We start from the raw sequence: 25,579 nt of genomic DNA on the forward strand, positions 1-25,579 counted from the left end.
ATTTCCTTTGTGGCCAATAATCTTCACCCATCCATGTGTCTCTTTTATTTCCCACCTCACCCTTTCCTTTACCTCCCACTCCCTTCCCACCTCCACTGACAAGAACTATAAAACACTGAGCAGTTTTTCACTCAGCAGTGAACAGTGGGAGCCAACATGCACCCACCATGTAGCATATGATCACAGCTCAAACCTCCAAATTTATTGGGGAGTTGTGGCTCCTTTCATGTTTTATTGCCATTTCTGTGATGCCATGAGGCTTATTTACAGGAAGCTTAAGGAAAAACTCTGTCTTCCATAGAGGGAAGTTGTGGGAACAGTCACAGTAATGATTATGTTTGCTATTCAGCCAGTTAAACAATAATATACACAACTTAATGAAGCCTCTATTCTAGTCCCACAGAGGGCGCAGTGCAATTCTTCTTGTTGCTTTGCTGTTATGTCATGGGATCTTTTCATCATCATCTGTCTCCAGACTCTCTGCAACACCAATAATCCAGTAATAATCCAAATTACTGTCAGAAGATGGCCGACATCTGTATCCGTTCATGCTGCAGAGTGAGTTAAAACACAGAAATAAAGAATCTGTTTTATTAGCACCACAACTGAAGGGAAAATAAACAGCTTGTGTGGAGGACATGAAAATTCAATAATCAAGTTTTGAGGAAATATTCAAAGTAGATGAAACTGCACATCGCACACACCCACCCCACAGGCTAAGTGTAATGTATGACGGCTGCTCTGAAACAACTACCAGCAGGACCAGCCTGCTGTGCAAGTGAGAAATCTGCAATAACAGTAACACTGGACCCTGATAACATCCATTACTGCCCTGCTGCTTGGAAAGAAAAGGCTGTGCTGAACATCTCCAGTTGTTCAGATATATGCATATATTTGTGTCCGATACACACAGCTTCACACCCACAGCTGTTTTCACACGGCGTTTAGATTCCTTTATTCCTCAGCTATCCATTAATAAACACATCTGTTCTTTTTTCTAACAATAGTAAAACTGATTTGTGAGAATATTTCATGTCCAGCAAATTGTGTTGCTTAAGTTTTCTCAGGCTGCAGCTCCACACTCCACATGCTTAGAGGAGGCACATGGGGAATAAATAAAGCTGCTGCTCTTCGTCCTCTTCCTCCACTCCGCAGTGTCCTCCCATCAGGCAGCAGATTAGACTGACATCTCATTTCTCTGTCATCCATTTGGATACCTGTGTGTGTGTGTGTGTGTGTGTGTGTGTGTGTGTGTGTGTGTGTGTGTGTGTGTGTGTGTGTGTGTGTGTGTGTGTGTGTGTGTGTGTAAATGCATGTTCAGAATCTCGGCTTGTAGTTCAAGTGTATTTTCAAGTGTGTGTACACATGAGGTTCACAGTGTACACGGCGTATTCACAAACACAAGTCTTTCTCTGCGAGTGTCTATCAGAGTTCGTCACGTGACGCCCGAGCGGCAGGAGGCGGCGAGTCTCCGGTGACGCTGTTCTGTGCAACTGAATGGATGCGGCCCTGCTGCGCCGTCTTGCGGTCGTGCTGCCGGTCCCAGTCCGTGGCCACGGCTTCGTCGTCCCAGATGGTGGAGGTCTCTGTGTCGCTGATGTAGCCTGGCTCTCCGGTGTAGTGGGTGGGGTAGATGAGCAGCGGCTCCACGGAGAAGGCCTTCAGGTTCCGTGTCTCAAACTGCAACATGTACTCAGTGCTGCAGAGGATTATGGGGGAGAGGGAAAGTAAAACAAAGAAGTGTTGAAACAGAAAATTAGGATAATTGTCATTTTCCATTACATTTTCAGTACATGAGGGGACTTTTGTGGTTCAAATCTGGCAAAGATATTTAGTGCACGATGGTAGAAATCTTTCCTTGTTAAATTAAAATAGAAGGGATGGATGGATGGATGTGAAATCCTTGTAACAGGCAGCTTCACTCACTGGAAAGAGGTCGACAAGATCTCACTTATTATTTATAAATATTTAAATAGAGATATGATGTCACCAACACAGTTACCAGCCCACCCTGTCTGTCAGTGGTTTACATCACGACTTTACATGATGCCATAACTTCTGACTCATCATATTCACTTAACTGGAAACTTTGGTGTTCATTTAATATCAACAGACAGCGAACTTACAGGATGTCAAATAGAGGAAAAACTCTTCTACTGGAGCCACATTTGTCGTAAAAATATACTTCTATATAATTTCTTTCCCAGATTCACATAAGGTCACTATGACCTTGAGCTCTGATATCATTGTCTACAATGTGTGCATCTGTTGGTTTTCTTCTTCATACATGATAGTAAACTGACAAATATTCACCTGACAAAACAAGCAATACAAATATATCAACTTGAGGTCGAGAATTATTTTGCAATTTTGCATCCCTCAGTTAATCAAGATGGCAGATCAAGTGATTATGATAAAAATAGTCAGTTGCATATCTTATTAAAATTGAAGTCAGTATGAAAGTACCAGTTCTCACCCATTATTTTTCTGTTCCACTCATACCATCAGATCAAACTCACACCTTCATTATGTAAACTACCATCATTTTGTCAGACACTGTGAAGAGCAGTGAACTCCAGCATGTCATCGTCAGCCTGCAGCAGAGCCACTGGGAGGAATGACGGCTGTTTGGCTCGGACACGTCAGCCCGGCGGAGTCACACTCTGCAGAAAGAGGCCAACTCCCCGCCCTCCTAATACCTGTTTGAAGTCTGTTAGCGCTCCATGGGGATGGTGAAAACTTTCCCTTTTATTGGTGCTCCCAGTCGCTGACCTCCCCCAACTCACAAACCCACACACAAACAGCTTCCACACAATGACGCATCCTACTGAGTTTACTTTGATGAGTTTCTTTTGTCTGCTTTAGAGCAGAGAAACTCAAATATAAAGAAAGGAGAGAAGGAAAGGAGCATCTGAGTACTGAGTTAAGGAACATGGCTAAGTATCCTCCTGCCAAAAAGCAAATATAACTGACATAATATCCAGAAATTAAAATATATTTCCTGCCACTTTTCCACATTTGTGTCTACATTTCCACTTTCTCTCATTTTTGAACAAACTCACCTTCTATTTACTACTTACTATTTACCTAGTAATCCATACAATGCACACTGGACACACATATCCATGTATTTATATAGTAACACACACACTTGCACAGTGTCCATCTCCACCCCACCCCCACTCTCCGACCTCTATCAATGGGAATCCTGTCCCCGTTCTCCAACCAGCAGGAAGAGCTGCGCTGGCCCAAATTCCTCAAAGAGAGAGAGAGAGACGGAAGGGGGAGGAGAGGTGGGTGACAGAGGGAGTAGGTGTGCAAAAAATAAAAATGGAGGTCTGTGAAGAAAGATAGAGGGACCTCAAAAGGAGTAAAAAAAGAAAGAGATGAAGTATGAGATAAGAGTGAGGACAAGGTGGGGGCTGACTTGAAGGATAAAAATGGGACGGAGAGAGGAGGTGGAGGATAGCAGGGCACTGCAGGAACCCCTGAGTAAAAGAGAAACAGAAAAGCAGCCATTGTGTGTCCTGTGCAAAGCTCTGTACCCACTGAACCCCGAGAACAATCCATGCCCTGTGTCTGAAGGAGCTCAGAAGACGGCGGAGAAGAGGGGGATGGTGCTGAGTAAGAAAAAAACTAAAGAAAAAGGGGCATAATTTAGGGAGGAGAAGGGGTTGAGGATAAGAGGCCAATAAGGAGCATAACTCGGATTTGAATGGGATGGAGGTTGTGGTCTACCACCAGAGCACAAACTAGGAAACTACACAGTGTCCCAGAGTCCAAAAAGTCAAAGGGTACACAAAATGTGAGTTTGTGTCTATGTATAGATAATGACTGTAAAGTAGAAACGTTATATCACATTTCTGCACTGGTTTATTGCCTGCGTCTGTTTTTGTACACATGTACACAGGTTCCATGCATACACACATTTCTCCGACCGTGCACTTTAAATTTGGCTTTTCTCTTTTTGCATTTTCATGTTTATTCTAATTGTGGATTACCTGATATATGTTTTCATGCAGGGCCGTGCACCTGCGATCATCTATTTGCGGTACTCTGTAAATGTTTGCCCGTTTGTTCATGAACCTGATCGTCTAAAAGTGTCTTTGGGTCCAAACTAGAGAATGTGCATAATGCAGTGAGACTTATTTCTGCAGCTTTGTGGTTTTATGCATTACATAACTTCAGTACAACACATGTGCTTCACTTGTAAGCAACGCTGTAATTTAAAATAAAAGAGCACTGACTTGGGGTGTTTGTTGAACATGACTGGCAGGAACTCGTCCACAGGCAGCATTCTGGTTAATGGTTGTGCAGCCAATAACTTTTGGGCCCCTTGCTGCGACAGCGCGTAGCCGAGCGTCCAGTAGGAGTAGTCAGCCTTGACCAGGTTGTTTATGCCGTCCACCGACTGCTCCGGCTGCTGCACCTGCATACGCTTACGTCCCACATAGCTGGAGGAGAGACAGAAAGGGTGCGTGGATGAGCCTTCACACAGGTTTGGGGTTTGTGCTAACTTGTGGTGCACTGGGGTGTGTGTGATGCCCGGGCCACACGGGGAGCTTGTGCAGAGCGTGATGGCTGCGCCGCTCATCTGTTGCATCTCACAGAGGCAGTGTGTCTGCTACATGCATTTCTGGTTGACTACTGGATTTCCTTGTAGTCTACATACTCAACTAACTGGCAGGACTGTACAATATTAAGCTGTGAATCTTCTGGTTTTGCATTTAGAATAAAAACCTTGTTGATACAAATAAATGGATTAAGTCAGAAGAAATAATAGAGCGCTTTTATTTTGAAAAAAGATGCAGGAAGTGTTGTAAATGTATGTTTGTGACATATTCGATAGATAGACATTGAAACAGTCTGTTGGGCTGTGAACTGCCTGCAGCATTCACTGAAAATAGTGTGGCCTGAGTGTGAGTGTGTGTAGGTGAGTGCTATTACATGAGGTCCCAGTCCAGCTGGGCTTTTTGGATGTTGTCCATTAAGGCCTGTATCCGTCGTTTAAACCAGGGCTCGAACCGCACGTCGTCCTCTAAAACAAGAACCTTTTCGAGGCCACGCTCTACCACCTGATGGTCACAAACACAAACATTCCCTTTAATATTAAAGTTGAACACCTTTGGCTTTTCATTCCTTCAGTTTGCCAGTTTCCTGGCTAATCCAGCACAGGAGGTTATGTTTTCATTCCTGTAACCAAGATTATGTAAATACTAAAGAATTGATTTCCACAAAATATAGTAGAAGGATTAGGGGGAAGAACCCATCACATTTTCCTTTTCTGAAACTTTCTTTAAACGTTGCGTTTTTCTCAAAATGTTTGCTGTTTGGATACAGAATAAATTACTTTGGCCCTTCAATGCTTTTTTATAGCTGTCTTAATTTCCTGCCATAGGGGAATACTTATATTTATCTGCCTTGTACATCATATTAGGATATTATATGATATTCAGCACAATATACACTACTATATATGTACTTTGGTTGGTTAAAACTGGTTAAATGTGTCTGTGACAGGACAGTTTCAGTTATTTTTTTCTTTTCTGAGTTAACTCCAGAGCAGTATGCACAGAGCTGGCAAAATCCATTTGGATCAGCAGGTTGGATCTTTGCTGTCACAGGATCCTCAATGTTCAAACTTGTTCAGTGCAAAATCCTTCTTCCCCATGTTGTACACTGCATTAGATGTCACTTCGCATCACCTGCTTCCATATAGAGTGATGGCTGAGGAAGCAACCGATCTCGCCTCTGGTCAGGACTCGACCGGAGTAAGGATCCTTGTAGCCTGGCATCATCTCTATCCCCAGGGCCTGCAGCTGGGATGTATTCAGAGCCCTTAGAGAGACAGAGAAGAGGTGGTAATGAGAGGAAGGGACGATTTGATTTATCTCCCCACTAGTCATGCAGCTAGAGTTGTATCATCAGTGTAAAAAAAAAGCCTCACAGCAAATCACAGGAAAGTCAAAGCTCGACAAGCTGCAACAAGTAATGCATTCTGCCAGACAAAACAAGGCCAGAAGAAGGATTATGACATTCTCAACAGTGGATTTAAGTAAGATCTGAGAAGGGAAAGTAAGTCAAGATTATTACTACAAACAGCAAATCTCTATTTAGACAGGATGTTTGGATTCATGATGTATAGATTTCAGAATACAGAGGAGATTATCTCAGCCGTGTTTCGGGAGGAAAGAGTAGAAAAATGCCACTGTCGTTGTGCAGAATATACTCAACTTCAAAAGACTTTACCACAGAGAGCGTGAGATTTTTTCTCAGGATTAAATCAGCTCACTGTGCCTGTGACCTACTTGCCATCCACTGCATCTGTCAGCGTCGCCTGTAGACCCAGCGAGGCCATTGTTTTCAACATCCTGGTTCTTCTGTCCAGCCGGCGCTTCAGGTTGATCAGCAAAATCTAAACATTTCGTGCATAGGAAAATGGAGCCATAATCATTTCCTTTCACTTTCCAAAATGTAGAGAACACATGATAGAAAAATAGAGCTGATAGAGTGAGATGAGATAAGATACGACTCAAATAATCCTGAAGGAAATTCTTGTGCCAGACCACATTACAGTAATGCAAAATATAATAAAGTAAAGAGAACAAAACAGAGTATTATAGAGTATAAGTCTAAAAATATTGAAGTGAAAATTAAAATGTATAAGGTGTATTATAAGTAAAAAATATTAAGTGTATACAGAGTAAATGCAGAACTATTGCCTCAGAAATTACAACAGAAATGAAAATAAGATAAGTAAAATAAAACAAGTAAGCTACGTGAGACCGTAAACAGATACTAGACTAAAGTGGCAGTAGGTAGTAATGGTGATTAAGAGGAGTAAGAAATGTGGTATACTGCAAATGATATTGAACAGTAATATTACAAATTAATAGTAATATTGTACATTAATATCAATATTGCACATGAAAAAACTGAGTCATATTGCACAGAGTTGGGATTGTCTCTCTCAGTGTTCAATAATAAAATGAAGCAAACTGGGACAGAAAACATGACCAGTGAGATGTTAATAAACAGTAAACACACAGAGACAGACGTTGCTGAGCTTCTTTTCCTCCAGACAACTCACGTTATCAAAGCCCATCGTGTCCTGCGGCGATGGCGAAGCGTACAGGTGCTCTGAGGGCTCAATGTCGTGTTCAACTGTCGACAGAGAGGGAGGAAGGAGGCGAGAGGTTAAAACAGGATCTGAAAATGACTGAGTTTCTCGTGACATTGGTTTATTTTATATACTATATATATTTAAAATCAGAGAGACAAGCAGTGACAGAGGCCAAAAGCGGAGAGAAAATGAGAGAGGGAGGGGGGGGGTTGGATAAACAGAAAGAGGAGGTATTGGGGGTGTTGGAGAGACAGTACGGAGGAGGGGGAGGTTTAAGCAGAGAGCAGACAGGATGCAATCACGGAGGGTCGAGGAGGTCAAAAAGACATAGAAACAAATCTGAGAGGTAAAGTCATCAAGGAGTGACTGATAGTAAAGTCTGGACATCTGGGAAGTGTCTGTGTGTGTGTGTGTGTGTGTGTGTGTGTGTGTGTGTGTGTGTGTTTGTGTTTGTGTGTGTTTGTGTGTGGCGTGTGTGTACTCACTCAACGCTTCCGTCATTGTGTGTGTGAAACTCTCCCTTTCCTCCTCCACACTCTGCTGTGCCTTGAGCGGGACAGGCAGAAAGCCGTAGTGTTCTTTGTTACACACATACATCTGCACACCTGGTAATACACAAAAGATTGTTGTTATACATTCAACAAGTCTTAAAACTATGGATACAAAATGGGTGATGCAGTATTAATAATAATATACTAAATAAGTAAGTACATTTGTAAATAAATATATATGTGTAAATTAACCATTAACCAACAAGTTGTTAATTATTAGATTTGTGCTTCAACTTATGACATTTTCTTTTCTAATCAAATATTTGTACTTTATATTTGTCAGGTTTATTTCTTTACTTCAACATAAGACGTCTTATTGTATCATTTAAAGAATAACAGTGAATGCTAACGGTAGCAGACGTAGGGAAAATCAATACAACAACATTGTACAATGATGGAAAAACATTAGCCACCATAAGAAAGTGCCGTGACTGACTTTATTTTTCATGCATTCAACTAAAACTCTGTCAGAAGTCAGATGTTTCCACATAAACATTGTATAATTAAAGTAAATGTAAAGCACAATTGTGAGATGGAAGAAACTCTGCCTCTGTGTTTGTGAGTGTTTGCATATCTGTTCGTCTCTGTGTAGAGTTTACTGTTTACTGTTTACTGAGACTTTACTACTGCCAACACCTGCGGTCTTTAAAAGGTTGAAGGTTTAATTATGCTGTTTATTCCCAGTGGATGATGACTCACATCAGACACACTAATAAACAGCCACATGCACAGTCAATCACACACATGGATCATCCTAAATCTGACATGTGCATGAAACAAATAAAAAACCTTCAGTTTTATTCTGCAGCACACACACCATTAAAACCAGATCAGTCTACTAATGACTTGATGGAGTCATTGACTTTGTTAAATTGAAGCAGGCGTGAGATATTCACATCCCTGCTATAAATCTGGCAGTTTGTTGCGAGGTTTCAAACTGACCCGTTTGACGTGCCGAGAAAGCAAACACCATGATATCATCGAATGCCCAGCTGTAATCTGGGTGAGGGGGGTAGAAGGTCAGGTCCCGGCTGGACTCACGACGCAGGTCTACAAGGAAGGTGCTGTGCACCATGGGAACGGCGAAGCAACCGAGTCGCTTCCACTCCCTGATGGGCTGGTAGTCTTGTGTTCGTTTGTAATAACCCTGACAGAGAAGAGGGAGAAGAAGAGCGCAATGCTGAGGTGATAACTCCACGTTACGGATACGTAAGATACGTGAGTTAAAGGCTAAACTGTACCTGTGGAGTGATGCCGCACCAGAAGTTGGAGTAGAGAGAGCGAGACTCTAACATGGGGGCAACCAAGGTCAGGTTCTCGGCCATCATCAGGTTCAGCACACGAGGGTTCGTCAGCAGGTTGTCACTGTCAACGAACTGCGGAGGAGAGAGGGTCTGAGTGTACATCATGGAATGTCGTAATGTAAATCCACAGAGGAGAGCTTTGTGGTTTATCTTTGACAATTAAGTCAATTTTATCTAGTAAAAAGAACATAGATTAAAAACATATCAATAGAAGTGACTTTTTCTTAAATATGAAAAAATTCTGTTAAAAAAATATCTTACTCCTTGTTTATACCTCACTTAGTGGGTAAACCCACTAAAGGCAATTGACTCATTTCTTATTACCAGTAGAGGGGTTTACCTTTCTGTTCTTATTTTTATGACTCATGTTCGACAGCACAAAATAACTCATCAGACACCAGGAAATGGGGAAAACAACAAACAACTGAGGCAAACACCACTGGACACTGGAAAAGGTGCAGCATCAGTGTCTACACTGCCAAAATTAAGAAGAACTTAGTGTGTTCACAGGCGTGTCATGTTTCCATTACTGCCAATTGGAGCCAATTAAAACCTATTTCTACTGCAGAGTCATTTTCTTACCAGTATATAGTCGGCCCATCGCTCCCGGGCAGCCTTCAGTGCCGCCTGTCTCAGCTTCATCACATGGTTGAACCTCGAGGGAGGCCAGTGCTTCGGACCCCACTCATCTGTGTAGGACCTGATGAAGAAAAAAAAAAGTCACTCAAATAATCATCACCATGTTTTCATGGAAACACTGATTATCAGAACAAATCCAGAAGAAAACCCAAATCGGACCCACCTCGGCTCCTCCATGGGTCTCCACTCCACGTAGTGGTAGACACGCTGGGCTCCTTTCAGCCACTCTCTCAGCATGGCAGTGGTGTTGTCCATATTATGGTCTGATGCCGCCCTGGAACAACCAACACAGACAACAGAGGATGTCACTGAAATGAAGCAGACCACTGACCATGCATCCTGTAACCATACAGCCACACTTAGTATCCTTAAAACTACCACACAGACAAGGTCTACAGGCCGTACTGCAGCAGCTCAGGTTCAAATCTGGCCCTGCATTTCCTGTCTATACCTCCTATGGTGGCCGAGACACAACACAAGCACATCAAATGAAAACATTAATGTAAAAAGCCACACAACCACAACAGAAGTGAACATTTGTTGACAGTCAAACAAGTTACTTGGTGTATGATGTATGGGTCAAGTAACTGTCATTTGTAAAAAACCTGGAGGAGCCAGTCTTGCTTTAAATGTGATGCTTGTCGTTTAGCGATGTTACACAACAGGTGATTTTGGGTGCACCTGTACTGAATGCCTAAAGTAAACATGCATCACATTCTAAGGGGCGACAGGTTGACCAGGTTTTCAAAACTGACGGCTCACTTGATCGCAGCAAGAAAAAAAGGGACTGCTCATTTCATTGTCAACATCTGTTGTCGCCCACTATCATTGTGATCCTGTTTCCGGGATTGTTTGGCTTTTGCATTCATGTTTTCTGTTAATGTGGTTGTGTGTGACGTCTTGGCCACTGTTATCTCCTCTCTGGCTCACTGTCAAAGAATGGAGGAAAAAAAGTGGCAGAGAAAATTTTAAATGACAAAAAAAGGAACCTCTGGGTAAAATGATGGGATGTGAAGTAGAGTGAAACATAAAGTAGAAAGTTGTGTGAAAGACGCTGCGACACTGAGTCACGACTCTCAGACAGCGAGTAATGGAGGAAGATGCACAGGCTTCTTCCTGATTTGTCTAATTACGCTCTCATGTTAGAACAGGCAGCCTCATTGCTGCAAAGCTTCCTCACTGAGTAACAGCACTGCTTCCCTGCCAGTCTGAAAAGACTGAGCGCTGACAGACATTACTCTGAGGCACAACAAGGAACACCGAGCTCACAGTAATCCTGCTTTAGAGACATGCTGTCACTCGTGGGTGTGGGACAAGTACGTCTTTCTATGCATCAGGCGCTCGCCCTCAACAATCCAACTAACTCAGGCTGCAGTTGAATATGGAAGCTCAGAAAGCAAACAATTTGACAAAGGTAAACTCACAACACACACACAAACACTCATTACTGTAAGCAAATGATGTCAGTGTAAAATTTAGCACACTTAAGTCACTCCTGTGGTTTGCACTCGGCTTCGCTGTTTTTTCAGAGATTTGCACTTCAGCTCCCGGAGTTTCCTCAGAGAAGACACTGTGCCTACTGTTTGTATGTGTGTGTTTGTGTGTGTGTACACATATATATAAAATTGTGCAACAGAAATGAAAACAGTGAGCAAGCCCTGCATATCACTGTTTGCCTTCACTTCTGTACATTTGAGCATCAGAAAACTGAACATCACCTGTTTCTCCCTCTCTCTGCATTCAAATCAACATTTAGGGAGGAAAGGTCAACAGAATGTGCGGCAGAACCCTATACTTGAATGTGTGCATACAACACACACACGTACACACAGACACACACTTGGCAAGATGGAGTTTTCCACTGCTTGCTGTAATATTCCTTGCTGTGCACTCTCCAAAATCACACCCAATTTTAGCAAAAGGGAGAGATAGAAACACACACTCATAAACAAACACACACACTTGTGTAATGTCCTGATACTTCCAGTAAGTACACGTTCAGCAGAAGATGACAGTGTTGTTGCTCTTCATTTATCCACATTTAGCAATACAGGAACACCTGTTCTCTTTTAAAGACACACACATACAGATGCTCATGAGATCATGCAAACACACAGGCATGCACAGTCTTGATTAGTCAGAAAGAGGCAGAGCGCGCTCATGTGTGGAATTCCAATCATCTTCAGTCTGACATAAAAATTCTGCATCTGACATAATCAGCAGCTGGAGGAGATAGAGTGGTCAATACCTTCAAAAGCATGAGTGTGAGTGTTATTGTAATGATATCTTTGTGAACACATTTTGAGCCTAGACCTTACAGAGTGATGCAAGGCAAGGCTAGATTATTTGTATCGCACATTTCAACAACAAGGCAATTCAGAGTGCTTTACCTTAAATACAAAAAGTATCATGACAAATTGTAAAAGCAACATAAGACAATACCAAAAAAGCATTTAAAAAGAAATTAAAAGAGACAAAATAACAGTGCAGAGTAAGTAATTATTTATTTTAATAAAATTTGCTGTGGCAAACCGGAATGTATTCAGAATGGATTTAAAAGAACTAGGATTTGCAGCAGACCTGCAGGTCTCTGGGAGCTTGTTCCACAAATGTGGAGTGTAGAAACTGAATGCTGCTTCTCCATGTTTAGTTTTGACTCTAGGGACAGAAAGCAGACCTGTTCAAGTTGATCTGAGGGGTCTGGATGGTTCATAACATAGCAGTAGATCAGAAATATATTTGGTCCTTCAGTGATCTATAAAACAACAGCAGGATTTTGAAGATTTAGACGTGAGGACATTTTGACCGATCCTCTTTAAAGGGCTGTTTAAGCGTTAGTGTTAGGGTTTGGGTATTAATTGTGTGTGTGTGTGTGTGTGTGTGTGTGTGTGTGTGTGTGTGTGTGTGTGTGTGTGTGTGTGTGTGTGTGTGTGTGTGTGTGTGTGTGTGTGTGTGTCTTCCTTTCTGTTACCTACTCTTTGTTGCAGTATAAACACTGACCTTGCCAGGACCAGTGGGCCTTGTGGGGACCAAAGTTAAAGATATGGTTTTGGATAGGCTGTTCATAATAAATGGAAGTGCAAACCCGTGTTTTTGTGTGTGTGCATGCCTACACTTGCAGGTGTGTGACAAAACATATAGACGTACATTTTTGTTTCACAGCAGTTGATTGTGATTTACGTCTAACACAAGTGGTGCTTTTAAAAATGAACATGTTTCTTCTTGAGTGTGCGTCAACATCTGTGAACTTATTGGTACATAAATGGCATTTTTATCGTAGGCTGGAAACACACAGCAACACCTGACTCTCTGGTAATGAGCACATCTGCACACACATTTACATCCTTCTTCAACCACTAAACTGCACATCGCCGGGGGGGATATAAATGTGTTCCTGCATGTCATCTCCAAATCACAGACTCAGCTCCAGACGGGGATTTAAAATGAGGGGAATGAAGAACAATGCATGGGACAGCATGTGGGAACTGTACCATGGATTTAGGTTAACTAAATCACACACCTGTGTGTATGTAAGAGACAGCAAGAGCGAGTATGATGAAACAGAGGGTAAAATTCCAGTGGACCTTACTTTATTTTACTACTAAACATAAATTGAAAATGTGTGAAATTGTTCCAAAATGAATAACTGAAATCCTCACATGGCTCATTAAAAACCTACCAACATATAAAGAATGGGGCTGATTCCATTTTACACACAAGGCAATAAAATGATAATGACTCCTTTTGTCCAGCTCACAAAATCAGAAGAAATATTTGTGTATTGTTATGAGCTCTTCTTGGCAGACGTAATCGGTCAGTTAAGGTTGAAGGTTGTCCACCAAAGAGAAGAAAACTTGTGTGTATGTCTTAGAGAAACAAAACGTGGGAACAATTACACCAAAAAAAGCAAAATTCGAAAAGAATAACGGGAAGCGTTGGCTTTGTCGTTCTATTTGTGTTTTGTAGCTGTTGTGGATAAAACACAACTGTGCACATACAGCATATCTCAACCTCTGCAGCGCTATAGGATGATACACCTTCTTTAGTATCGCTGTTGCTCACTGGCTCTTGTTTTTCCACAAGCACATCTTTCAACTCCACCCCTCCCACTGCCCAGCCTCCCCAAGCACTCAGGACTCTGAGCACACTGTGTGATTTTCCATTACCAGCATTACATACCTTATGATTTCTGGAAATGTGAAACTTTATGGTGTATACCACAGGGAAGCCATCGTACATGCATATGTGAAACAAATAGAGTGAAACAGAGGGAGGGTTTCTGCTTATGTGTCTCCTCCATGCTTGCAAAGCACAGAGAAGAGTGCATGTGGGACATCCTCTCTTCCATTTCTCTTTATTTTTGGTCACATCTGTCCTCTGGGAAGCCACATATGCTCCTCAATTTCCTCTGCCTTCAGCCTGCAGCTGAAACACACTGTCCGACGACCCCCAATGCTCAGTTGAAGAGCATTCTCAGATCCAGTCAAATAGCTTAGCTGCGATAAAATCATGTCTCCAAAGTTACAGGAATGTTAAGATTTTACCTATTGGTGATAAGCTAAAATCCAAAAAGAGGATGCACAAACACACTGATCAGTAATCTGAGCTCTCAGGTTTATATCCCCCTCCTCGTCCATTCTGACCTCTACATCGCTTCCTATCTTGCCTCATGCTGTGTCTCCTCATCCCCATGTTGAAGTTTACAGTAAGCTGCAGCCTCATTATTCTGCTGCCTGCAGCTCTAGGGTTAGGCCTCCCCCTTTCTGTCTTTATGATGAGCATCTGGATAGCACATGCTTGCTCAGGCCTCAACTTCACACCCCAGCATTCCCCCGCCCTATCGCTCAATAGATGTTTATTAATTCTTCCTGTGTCTCTAATCTCAGTGCATGAAACATCTGCCCTTATAGACATGTGTGAGTCCCTCTTGTCACCTGTAGTTGATCATTGCTCAACCTAACACTAGTCCTTATCCTGTGCTGTAGCAGCTGGTGTAGAATATTACCAGTGACATTACAGTTCAGATAAACAAGAAAAGAAATCCAAAATACGCTTGGATGACGTGTATCTTAGGATAAATTGACAGAGAATCCTTTCTTCAATCTAAGAAACGCTCTAGTTTTAGCATCGCATCTACCCAACAAATACCAACCAATTCAGCAAACATCTGTCTGTATGTGGAACACATATCTCTCAAACTGTTTGGCCTGTGTATTCTCAAATGTCCAGGAAAGTGTAGTGCCAAGTTTGGACGTGTGATGCATTCAATATTACTGAAAATTGAATAAACAAGCGACCGGGGGCTCTGTAACTGTTTGGATCATTTTGATAATTTGATTATTTTTATGGCACCATATCAGACTGAGACACATGTGCTGATCTCTGACAGCAACATTCATAGAATCACTTCCTTTTGGCAAGTGGTCTTCAAATTAATAGCAAAATCTCTGTTCTGTTGCTGCAATGCTTTATATCAAGCTTTTTTTTTTTTAAAGTTATGAACTTGGGTCTGACGATTGTGTCAGGTGATTGACAGACCTTTATGAGAATATAACAGCAGCTCAGCCTACAGTATGTTCAGACACGGCAGGTTTACAACAGGCATTGCACTAGTTTTATTGAAAGTAAAAGTCACATTATTATTAATACTATTATGAGCTTGTATATTTGATAAAAGTTTCAAATTTGCTGTGAAACTTCGTTGGTTTGGTCTCCAGATATCGAGCGGTATAACACATCCGTCTCCATTCTCCATCAGCTAACATGATCATAAACCCATTTCCCCACTCTCTCTGCCTGCCTCCCTCCAACCTGGCCGACTTATCCTCGACAGACAGAAAGTGTCTCAGATGACAGTGAGTGTGTCGAGAGGGCGATTAACTGGAGGCTGACATCTGGCCTTAAACACACAGGCATGTCTCTTAGACTGGCCCTTAAGGTAAACACAGGCCTGAAAGGTCTCAGCAGGCCAGTGTCAGCTGACTGTTGATTCAATAAACTATCTCATATCACTACCAATAATGACTGGGTGCCGCATATAATTAAGAACGAAGAATGTCTCTTTCAGACCCGAGCAGAGATGCCTTTAAAACATAATAACTACGCTAGAGTGTTGACTTGGTGGTACCGTCTGCAGGCTGACGTGGCTACAGGCATCTGGTTGGCCAAGAGGGGCAAAGGAGAAAGAGGAGGGGGTAGATGGGCAGAGGGATGGAGGGGGAAAGGGAACAAGAGGAGTAGGAGGGAGGGTGGAAGGGAGGAGGAGGCGGGTGAGACTCCTGACTGAAATTCCTCATGACTCTCAGGGTCAACACAAGTGGCCAAGGCTGGCGGGCTGGCACTGAAGTGTAACAGGCAAAGATATTCATCTTGGTTAAATATTAGAGAAAGCCAGTGTTGACTGTCAGTAGGAGACAGGGTGAGAAACCTGTCACCTTGTGCAGTATTCACCTCCCCCACATCTACATCAGAACATTTGCGTCGGAGGTGTGTCATTTTGTACTTCAGAATTGTCCAGTGTGAATATGCGGTTAATCATTGGGATCCTGCAAACAAGAGACATTATAATTAAGTGTTCTGATACCATTTTTTTCCTTCACGATACCGATTCTGAGACCTGGACTTTGCATATCGGCCGATACAGAGTACTGATTCGATAGCAGTTCATTTAAAAAAATAACTTTCCTTTCGTATTTTAACAGCATAGTGCTACTACGCCTAGTTGTTGTGTGATCCTGACTCAAATTAAACCCTTTACAAATGCTTAATGAGGTCACTGGATTGGTACATAGATTTGCCTACTTCAGGATGCCAAACTCAACATTTTCTGCAGCATTGACAGCTACTCCGATGCTGATGTTGGAAAATCTCTAACTAAAATGTTACGAGTGGAGATCCATGACACAGTCACTCTATATGAAAAGGGTACAGTATATTTGTGTCTTTATGTACCAAAAAGTATCTCAGAGTAGTTTGTAGAATAAACGATTGTAGACAAGATTATAGTAAATGTAACAGAGAGAGGAATCAAGCAAAAACCTTGAGAAACAGATGGAAGAAGTGATGGAGAAACAGAAAGATGTCGGAAAAGACATAGGAAATGAGAAACAGGAAGGAATTGAGGGAGAGGGAGCAGAGTAGTCAGGCCGGGAAACTGATGACACAAACACTCACACAGATGGATGTTGCTAAAGTTATATTTCCACATGAGAACATGAGCACCAGTTTTTTTTAATGAATACTCCACTGTTGCTGAGAACATGGCTCTCAACACATCACCTGACAGATGAACAGTGGACCTGTTTGTTGTTCTTCAACAAATCCACATCCAGACCTCAACTCCTCTCTCCCTTCCTCTCTGTCTGTCTCTTTACAGATGAAAGTGATTGTACCAAGATGGCATCATGTGTCCGTTTTTGCCAACTCTGTCAGAGCTGTGCTGCCAAGCTCCAACAATACTGCTGGAAGTGTGCAGGAACACATGGGGCATCTAAGCAAGAATTCACATTCCAGGCCAAGTCTGGGAACAACCAGAGGGAGAGGGAGAGAGGGAGAGAGAGAGAGATTGGAAAAGGCTCATGGGTACATCCGTACAAATACAACTACATACTATGGCGTTTTCAAATTCAATTAATCTCTGTCCACACAGGCATTTTGGCTCCTTATCCGTTTTAATCCCTGTTCATATTACCACACCTGAAAATGTACAGCATATCACGTGACCGCTCACATACACTGGGATTATGTGTGCTATTGCCATTGTAACTCGAAAAGTAGCTTGTCTCCTACATGTATTTGTAGCATTGTAAAATGCAGAATTCAACTGCACACCAGCTGTGAGCAAACACAACCAGGCCAGAAACACACATTTCCTTCATCAGTCAGTTCCTCAGAAGTTTATCTTTCTCATGACTTTTACCTCTGAAAACAGCTTTGTTTCTTTCATTGTTACCGTAAATGCTCCCCATACCACCAGATGTGTGAAAACAGTCCAACAAATCCATTTTTTAATCCTGCCTGAGAAATATTTTCTCAAAACCTAAAGGGCCCAGCTCTTCAGTGATCCCACTCTGAGCTGGTTATTAAATTCTTAACTCGTGTCTTCAGGAAAAACAAATGGGTTTAGTAGAGCGTGCGACAGAGGGTGGTGAATGAAGAATAATGTGGAATAATGGCACCTTATATAACATTTACCTGTGTTTATTTAGTAAGCAACACAAGCAAGGTCTCTTAAATATTTAGACCATCTGATAAAGGTTTTACTCACTGCAGATGTTTCTGCATCTTCTTGCAGCAGAGCGGGGATAGGACACTGCCAGATGTGCTCTGTCTGCTTGATTTGAAGCCATGTGATACTTAACTCAGACTAGTCGTGTCAGAGAGTGTAAATTAACCTTAATGGATTTTCAAAGATTTTACAGTTTCCCATGTAGTGGATGTGAGTGCAGATCATCTCAGGTGAAACTGACTGGGGACACATGATTGTGGCCTGTTACTCAATACATGGAGGTTCTGACTCGCTGTGGGTCTTATTGGATCATTGGGAAAGTGAATGGAAAACCGGGCCTGAGTCAGAGGAGCAGAGCAGAAACAAACACCCATTATCCATGTTATAGCATTCAAAGACACACACACAACAATCTAACACACACACAAGCTTGTGTGAGAGGAGACACACATGCTTGTGCCTTAATTCTCATACTAAGAACATTCTTAATCAAACCCACACATTTTAGTACACAGTGCCAATAGTTTGAGCTAATACATATTGACACACACTGAAAGCATGTGCTACTAATCATTCACAAATGCAAATGTTGTCTGTACCAGATAATATACAAAGCGAACCCCATCCTCATAATTGATTCAATGCGTTTGGATGCAGTTCAAAATTGTCTGTGTGACAAAGCCAGGAACAACTTATGCCTCCCTGGTGGGCTCCTATAGTGGAATGGGCTCCAAGGGTAACTACCCAGTGCTGTAAAACTAACAATGAGTTCATGTTTGATTCTCGCCATTTTGTTCTATTTTCAAATCTGCCTGAACACAAATTCAACTAATCCCTATGTATTCTAACGACATTGCAATTTTGTCCAGTAACCCAAACTTTTCTGAAAATGTGGCCAATTATTGTAGGTTACTGCAAGTTTCACCAAACATAACAGTCCTTCGTTAACGCAGAGCCATAGATGTGTACTGTACGTTACCGAACTCACTTCCTTCCTGGTTTCTGATTGAAGATTCAGACATGTGACACACAGACGTCTCATATTTATCAACGAAAATTACAGCTACATGCTCTGCAAGGAAATTCCCTGGTGCTCTAGGGCAGAACACCAGGGTGTAAATTGTTTTGTGCCACATGCAACGTTGTCATAAAGTAAAGTCATAAACTGAGAATGACTTCCCCTATATATGTATAACACAACTGCAGAATGGCTGAGACACAACAGACCATGACAGAGGCAGTTGCATCCAGATATGAAGTGGTGAAACAATCAAAGTGGTTAGTGTGTGTGTGTGTGTGTGTGTGTGTGTGTGTGTGTGTGTGTGTGTGTGTGTGTGTGTGTGTGTGTGTGTGTGTGTGTGTGTGTGTGTGTGTGTGTGTGTGTGTGTGTGTGTGTGTGTGTGTGTGTGTGTGTGTGTGTGTGCTTTCCACTTCCTCACCCTATAAGAATCTCTAGAGTTGGCGATGTGCTCCCATGAATTTGGGGGCGGAGATTTAAGGAGCGCTGAAGAGAGGTGTGTTTATTTTTGTTCACTGAGTTCAAATATCAGCTCTCTCGTGTGAGATTAGGGCGAAGTCTTACGCCATTTATCATAGAATTAATTCAATCTATGGTGGAAACTGGGGTGCACGTGCATGAAGGTCACACTCATGGGCAACAGATTCCAAGTGGTAGGTACACAGACTAAAGAACGTTGGTCTTGTGTTAGATTAGAACTTTGTTGCATACCACAACTGCAGCTAAAAGTGTGAGGTCTGCCTGTCTGCGTGGATGGTAAAAACGTTATGGGCCATAAACTGTAACCATGTGGTGGCACGACAGAGCAAGTCAGCATTGCAAACAGCACTGCACACACCAAGCTAGACGTTTATTGTGTTTTAACTTATTATGAAACTGAGGCGTGACAAATGAGATGAGGTGGGCTGCCACAGTCTAGATATGTAATGGAATACACTGGTCATATCATGACTGAGGCCTTAGATACAACTGGCTTTAATGGTGTCCTAAATATGAAAAAATTATATATGAAAGTGAGAAACAAGTTCTCAAGGGAAGACGTCCTCTTCTTCAGGGCGCAGTCAGTTTCTGACAAGTCAACAAATCATCTGGGAAAGCGGCAGTGAATAAGCAGCAGGCAGTGAGCAGCATGATAAGCAAAATGAAGACAGGCTGGATGAAACTTTAGAGAGGCTTGTCTGCATTGTCCCACAGATGTCAAGAGAAACACAAAGTTCTCTGCTTATGAAATGCGCCTTCATTTCATTTGAAGCAGCTTAGCAGTAACATTTGTAAGTGGACTCCTGAGGAAAACTCAACTGTCAATTGATAAACAATAAAAGCTATTCAATTCTGCACTTATCCTTTTAGTCGTGAGAACTCCACTTATGAAAAACACCTGCAAAGCTCAAACTCATAAAAACAATATACAGCTTTATTAACAAAAAACAAAGACCTCAGCTGACTGAGTTCGATTCCAACCCAGACTCCTCTTGCTGCATGACCATGCTGTATTTTCCTTACTAATGAATACTGGGACCTAATGCACATGTCAGTCACACTATGTCTTAAAGCCAGGGTTCCTTTCACTACCTGTTTTATCAGGCTCTCCACACAACAATATGAAGTGTCATGTATAATCCAGGGTTGTCCTGTTAGGACAGATGGAGAAGGATGGAGAAACAGCAACAGGTCTATAGTAAATAGGGAAAACAGCTCTGGTCAAACTACTGTGGGAATGCAGATTAACCAAAGTGCTAAATGGCCTGTGGGTAATTTTCAGCATTGTTGACCACCTTCTGTTTGCCCGACCATCCCCCCCTCCCTCTTTCTCTAATTCCCTGCATTCTTTCATTTTTTAACAGCAGTGTGAGACTCTTTGTCACTGGTTTGCCACTTCTCTGTCAGACCAATGCCTGCTTGCAGAGGGAAAACTTCTAAAGACCGATTTTTATTGGCCCATCCCAACTGTCAGCGTGAGTCATCGCCCAAGAAACAGGGTGGAGGAGACTGATCAGGGCAGATTATCCCGTGAACAGGCTCATACTGGAAACTTTTGGCCCTTGCCACAGTTTCAGACCAGCTAACTGTCACATCCTCCAGCCATCCGTCTCCTTATTATTTCTTTATGTATTCTCTATTACCTCTTATTCTCTTAAGAAAACTACCAACTCTGCAACAGATATGCCCGGCCGGACCCCCTTTCTACTAGTGTAGAACAGAACATGAATAATTGTTACAATGTAACTCTGTTGTCTTTGCTAACACCTTGTTGTGCAGCATTTTCATGCGTGTTGGTATAGACAGGGATTAAAAGTGTTTTTCAAACGAAACATGTAGTGCTGTTTGTTGCCTTGAGCTTCCTGTCTCAGCAGCTAAAAATAAAAAAATACCTGTCCTCTGTGGAAGGACATTAAAAGGAAGATCACCGACATCATTCTCCATTGGACTGCATGACTGAAATGAGTGGGAGAGATGATATGAAAAACATCTTCTATCCAAATCTGAAGCTCCAGTGAAGATAATGTCAGGAACATTGTGTCCCTACACAGAGGAGCCTCACAGCCACACACTGCAGGTATCATCTGTATAAGCGGGATAGTTCCCTGCATACTTTACATTATTCAGTTCATGATCCATGCAGACGTGGTATGGATGGTAGTAAATGGAGCAATGTGGCTGCTTTACCAGTGAAGCAATGTATCACCAGACCGCTAAGTCTTTGGCTTGAGTCCAGCTGGAGACCCTCACCTCACCTCATTCCACTATTTCTTTCTCCAAGCGTATGAGCACTTTCTACCGTGGAATAAAACCAGAAACACCATAAAATAATCTTTCAGTAGCAGTAATGTTAAATGAATTTGGAAGCCAGGGGTCACTGGATTTATTCAATCATCATTACTCATCCTCCTTCCCACTATCATTAGATATCTCATGACCTGAGGATCTTCAAAATGTAACACAAAGTAAAAATACTCTAACTTGAATATATGCTTTTGCTGAGAGCTGAATCTTAACTTGGTATTAATGCAGCAGTTGGCTTCCCTGTTGACCAGTAATGACGACAAAGAGAAACAAAGAGGCACAGAGCTGCTTGAGTTATGGTGAGTTTAAAAAAAACATAATTTTCTTGACCGGTTCGACCACAAGAAGGCAATTAGGGGTTTTTTAATACATAAAAACATCATTAAAAATGTTTTAGATATTTCCCCTGTTTCCATCTCGCAACTTGAATTTATATTTATAATCACCACAGAAACAAGGCAACACCACATACTAAAACACAACTATTCATTAGACCCAATTTTCATTTTCATTTGCTCATTCAGCGTCCTCTCAGATGAGCCTCATTATGTGCAGGGCTTATGTCAAAGTGTGCTCACTAAATATCTTACAATATTTCAAATAAACTGTGTATTAAACATCTTGAGTCAAGGATCAAATCAAGTAATGGGTCTCTGCATTTTGAGTTTAATATTGATGGACTGTGTCAAAGTGAAAAATGGATTGTCTGGTCATATAGGGAATGTTGTTCTGAAGAAAAAAAACGCTAAAATAGCCCAAGAATCCTCAGGGTTGCCTCTGATATAAATATCAGCATTTGGTTTATGATAGTTGATGAGAGTGTGGTTAAAACAAAAGACCACAGAAGCAGAAATACTACAGACTTTATCTAAAGTACACTGCATCTAAAAGCTATGTTAGAAGCTGTGTTGCAGGAGTGTCTTTGTTCTCTAAAGATACATTTCTATGCTTGTGACCACAAACATATATGTGGAACATATAAACATGGCCTGCCTCAAATATACACTGTGATTTTTCTATTCACTTGCACTGACTGCAGGGCAGAGAGAGAGAGAGAGAGAGAGACGCCACTCCTGATTGATGGGGCCCTTCCTCTGTTAGTTAAACCCACTCAGCCACACTGGCACTGCACTCCAGAGGGAAGGGCCCCATCTCTACCTTGATTTTCTACAGTGTGTGTGTGTTTTGGTGAGGGTCTCTGGATTAGAAGCAGACAATAACTCTGCAAACAGAATCAAGACATTCTGCAAGGGGAAGGGTGGGAATCAAAACAAACGGATGCCAGGGAGCTGGACACTGACGAGGAAAAGCTTTACATACATCCACCACCATGTGATGTGTGCGGCTGTGTGTCCTGTCCTCCATCGCATTCTTCTCATATCTGATCTGCACTGCAATAGTCTAAATAGTCTGAAATCTCTCAGATCATCCTGCACAGCACATGCATAGCTATCCTTGATCCTTGTATCCCTGGCAAATAGAAAGTATTTAGCACTTTTTCTTTTGCCATTCACACACTCATTCATTCAGTGCATCTATGTGCAGTAGTTTCTCAATTGCAAATATATGAAGTCATACACTGCTGGGACAGCAATTTGGGGCAAATTGAGGTTCAATATTTTTGCCAAAGGAAATTTCAGCATGCAATCAAACATGCAGCCTTATGGCTTGTGGAGAGCAAAGTGGGTGATCCTTAACCTGACCAAAATTCATACCTTAGCCCTGACCTTTTGACTCATTAGGACCATGCTTTTGGCCCCATGAAGACATCTGGTCCTGACAAGGTCATTGTTTATACTGTAAATGTCCTGTAACGCGAACAAAAACGAGCATGCACACGCACAAACATGACTTTCAAGAATGTACCCCCACCCCCTGCTGTCAGACCAACTCAGTGTTTCTTTTCATTCCCTTTACCTGGAGGGCTCCCTCTTGAATATCCTGACTTTGCATTAGCCCAATTTGCTGCTGTGGCACCGAACACACCTACAGGACCCTATATACCTGGTGTGAGCACCCCCCACCGTACTATATACCTGCCTGCCCTGCTGTTTTAAAGACCCATTTCCGCAGGTTCGTGCTGAATCAGGCGGAGGGAGCCGTGATTAAGGGTTCAGACTAAAACCCGAACATGCACAGCTCTTTCATCTTTACGCACGGTGTGCAATTTGGATGCCGACAGACACGCGAGGTTAGTGCATCGTAAAACGAAACAGGAGCAGCAACAGGTCTCCAACACGGACGAGCTGTCATTATATTTAAACACGGACACACGCTGCTTTTCATTAGAACACGCTCCACTGCAGACCACCGTTCACAACATGTACCCCACCATAGAAACTGCGCACACAGATCTGCCATGAGAAAAAGTGGCAGGTAAACAAGCGCCAGTTTAGGATGGAAAAAGTACTTTTACTTGCAGACGTATTTGCACAACATTATCTATAAGTTTTCTTTATTCTAAGAACCATGTCAGCCAAAAGAAATGAACTCTGCCACTGCTGCAACCCACATGTCCGTGCGCACTCTCACCAGATCGCTATGCGCTCCTTCGGATACTCCAGCCTCTCGATGCAGCCCAGGTAGTGCGGCAGGCTGTGCGCCGCGTTTCGAGCCACGATGGCGATCATAACCTTCGGCTTCAGCAGCGAGGACTCGGCCTTGACCTGCTCCTGCACCAGCGTCGCCAGCTCCGACGCGCCGCCGGGCACCAGAGTGGCCAGCAGCGCCCACAGCACACCGACTCCCGCGGCCGCGACCACCCGCATCTTGGTCTGCACGATTCAGCCTCGTTTCTCCCGTACCCCGGTTGAGGAGCGCAGAGTGAGACCGCACGGGTGAGAGGGAGGGAGAGAGGGAGGGAGGAGGAGGAGAGAGGAAGCAAGGTAATAGAGGGGGGAGGCTGGATGCAGGGCGTCCTATACCTCTCTAACCCTTCTACACCCCTGCTGGTTACTGGTGGTGGTGTGGAGCAAAAACTACTTGAATTTTAATAATAATAATAATAATAATAATAATAATAATAATAATAATAATAAGTGAATTGTGAAGTGAATCATATATGTGCCTCTACAGCCTGTTAGCTGGTCCATCTCTGCTTGTCTTTCTTACCTCCCTCCTGAAAGTATTTAAAAAGTTTGTTCCTTTTCCCCCCACGTCCTTGGGATTGACAGCCTCTTGGATGCTGCACTAAGAGGCTGGAGACCATGAAGTCACCAGCTCTGACATCAGCCAGACACACTGTTGCACTTTTTAAAATGTCTTTTCCCTGTAATGTGACTCTTTTTATAAACATGTGCAGGCCTGCTGCAAAAGCTGTAATGTGTAACAGCTGCAAAAGGTAGTCTGATTTACAAAAAGGGGATAGAACCTTACGTATATATTTATCTCTCACCTCTCACCATGTATCATTTTGATCAAACATACAAGACAATGTTTGTCACCCAAAGTTGGAGTTAACCACAACAGGAATGAATGGTATTGACACATTGTATTTTTATTTAAAAAAAAGGTTGTACTGTATCAAAGTGTCAATTAATAATACAAAGAAAACATTCTACACTGTTCAAAGAAAATGTCCACATTTGAACACTGTCACACTGTCATTCGGCCCACATAACCCATGGAAGGATCACACTTAGGCAGTCCGCTCCTGTTTTCCACATTTGGGCCACAAGTAAGCCAAAGCAATACTGTGTGTCAGCCAAAGGTGCCAAAGGTGGCCCAAATTAGTTTTGTGCTATTGAGGCTATATTTACCATTTACCACATCAGCCTCTGCTGGTTCATGTTTGCCAAAAAAGGCCCACATTTGTTTTGGGGAATTTGCTATTTTACAACATCTACATCTATTTTAAACTGGTTGCAAGAGGGCCAGAAGCATCATTGCCTGAAGTGGATGACTTCTACAAATGTGTCATACTGCTGAAAACCA

The 25,579-nt window shown here is 42.4% G+C and overlaps 1 protein-coding gene and 1 long non-coding RNA gene across 2 annotated transcripts; one reads left to right on the top strand and one right to left on the bottom strand.

Moving 5' to 3' along the window:
• Positions 1-577: 577 nt before the first annotated feature.
• colgalt2b (collagen beta(1-O)galactosyltransferase 2b) lies at positions 578-24,560 on the bottom strand. The gene is made up of 12 exons (XM_020081461.2): positions 24,179-24,560; positions 9,781-9,891; positions 9,561-9,678; positions 8,916-9,050; positions 8,617-8,821; positions 7,609-7,728; positions 7,091-7,164; positions 6,309-6,415; positions 5,706-5,838; positions 4,948-5,075; positions 4,248-4,454; positions 578-1,699 (listed from the first exon to the last, which is right to left on the bottom strand). The coding sequence occupies exons 1-12, from the start codon at positions 24,412-24,414 to the stop codon at positions 1,426-1,428; spliced, it is 1,848 nt and encodes a 615-aa protein (XP_019937020.1). The 5' UTR covers positions 24,415-24,560; the 3' UTR covers positions 578-1,425.
• LOC138407213 (uncharacterized) lies at positions 9,949-19,207 on the top strand. Its single transcript, XR_011240629.1, has 2 exons — positions 9,949-11,031; positions 16,993-19,207. It is a non-coding gene; the product is annotated as an uncharacterized lncRNA (long non-coding RNA).
• Positions 24,561-25,579: the final 1,019 nt, after the last annotated feature.

Source organism: Paralichthys olivaceus, chromosome 3, assembly GCF_024713975.1.
Source record: "Paralichthys olivaceus isolate ysfri-2021 chromosome 3, ASM2471397v2, whole genome shotgun sequence".
NCBI classification, from domain to species: domain Eukaryota; kingdom Metazoa; phylum Chordata; class Actinopteri; order Pleuronectiformes; family Paralichthyidae; genus Paralichthys; species Paralichthys olivaceus.

Coding starts and splice junctions, on each gene's coding strand:
- colgalt2b (XM_020081461.2), bottom strand. CDS start 24,414: ATGCGGGTGGTCGCGGCCGCGGGAGTCGGTGTGCTGTGGGCGCTGCTG. Junction 9,051..9,560: donor GATGGGCCGACTATATACTG/GTAAGAAAATGA, acceptor TCTCCTCCGCAG/TTCGTTGACAGTGACAACCT. Junction 4,455..4,947: donor CAGCTGGACTGGGACCTCAT/GTAATAGCACTC, acceptor TCTCTCCTCCAG/CTATGTGGGACGTAAGCGTA.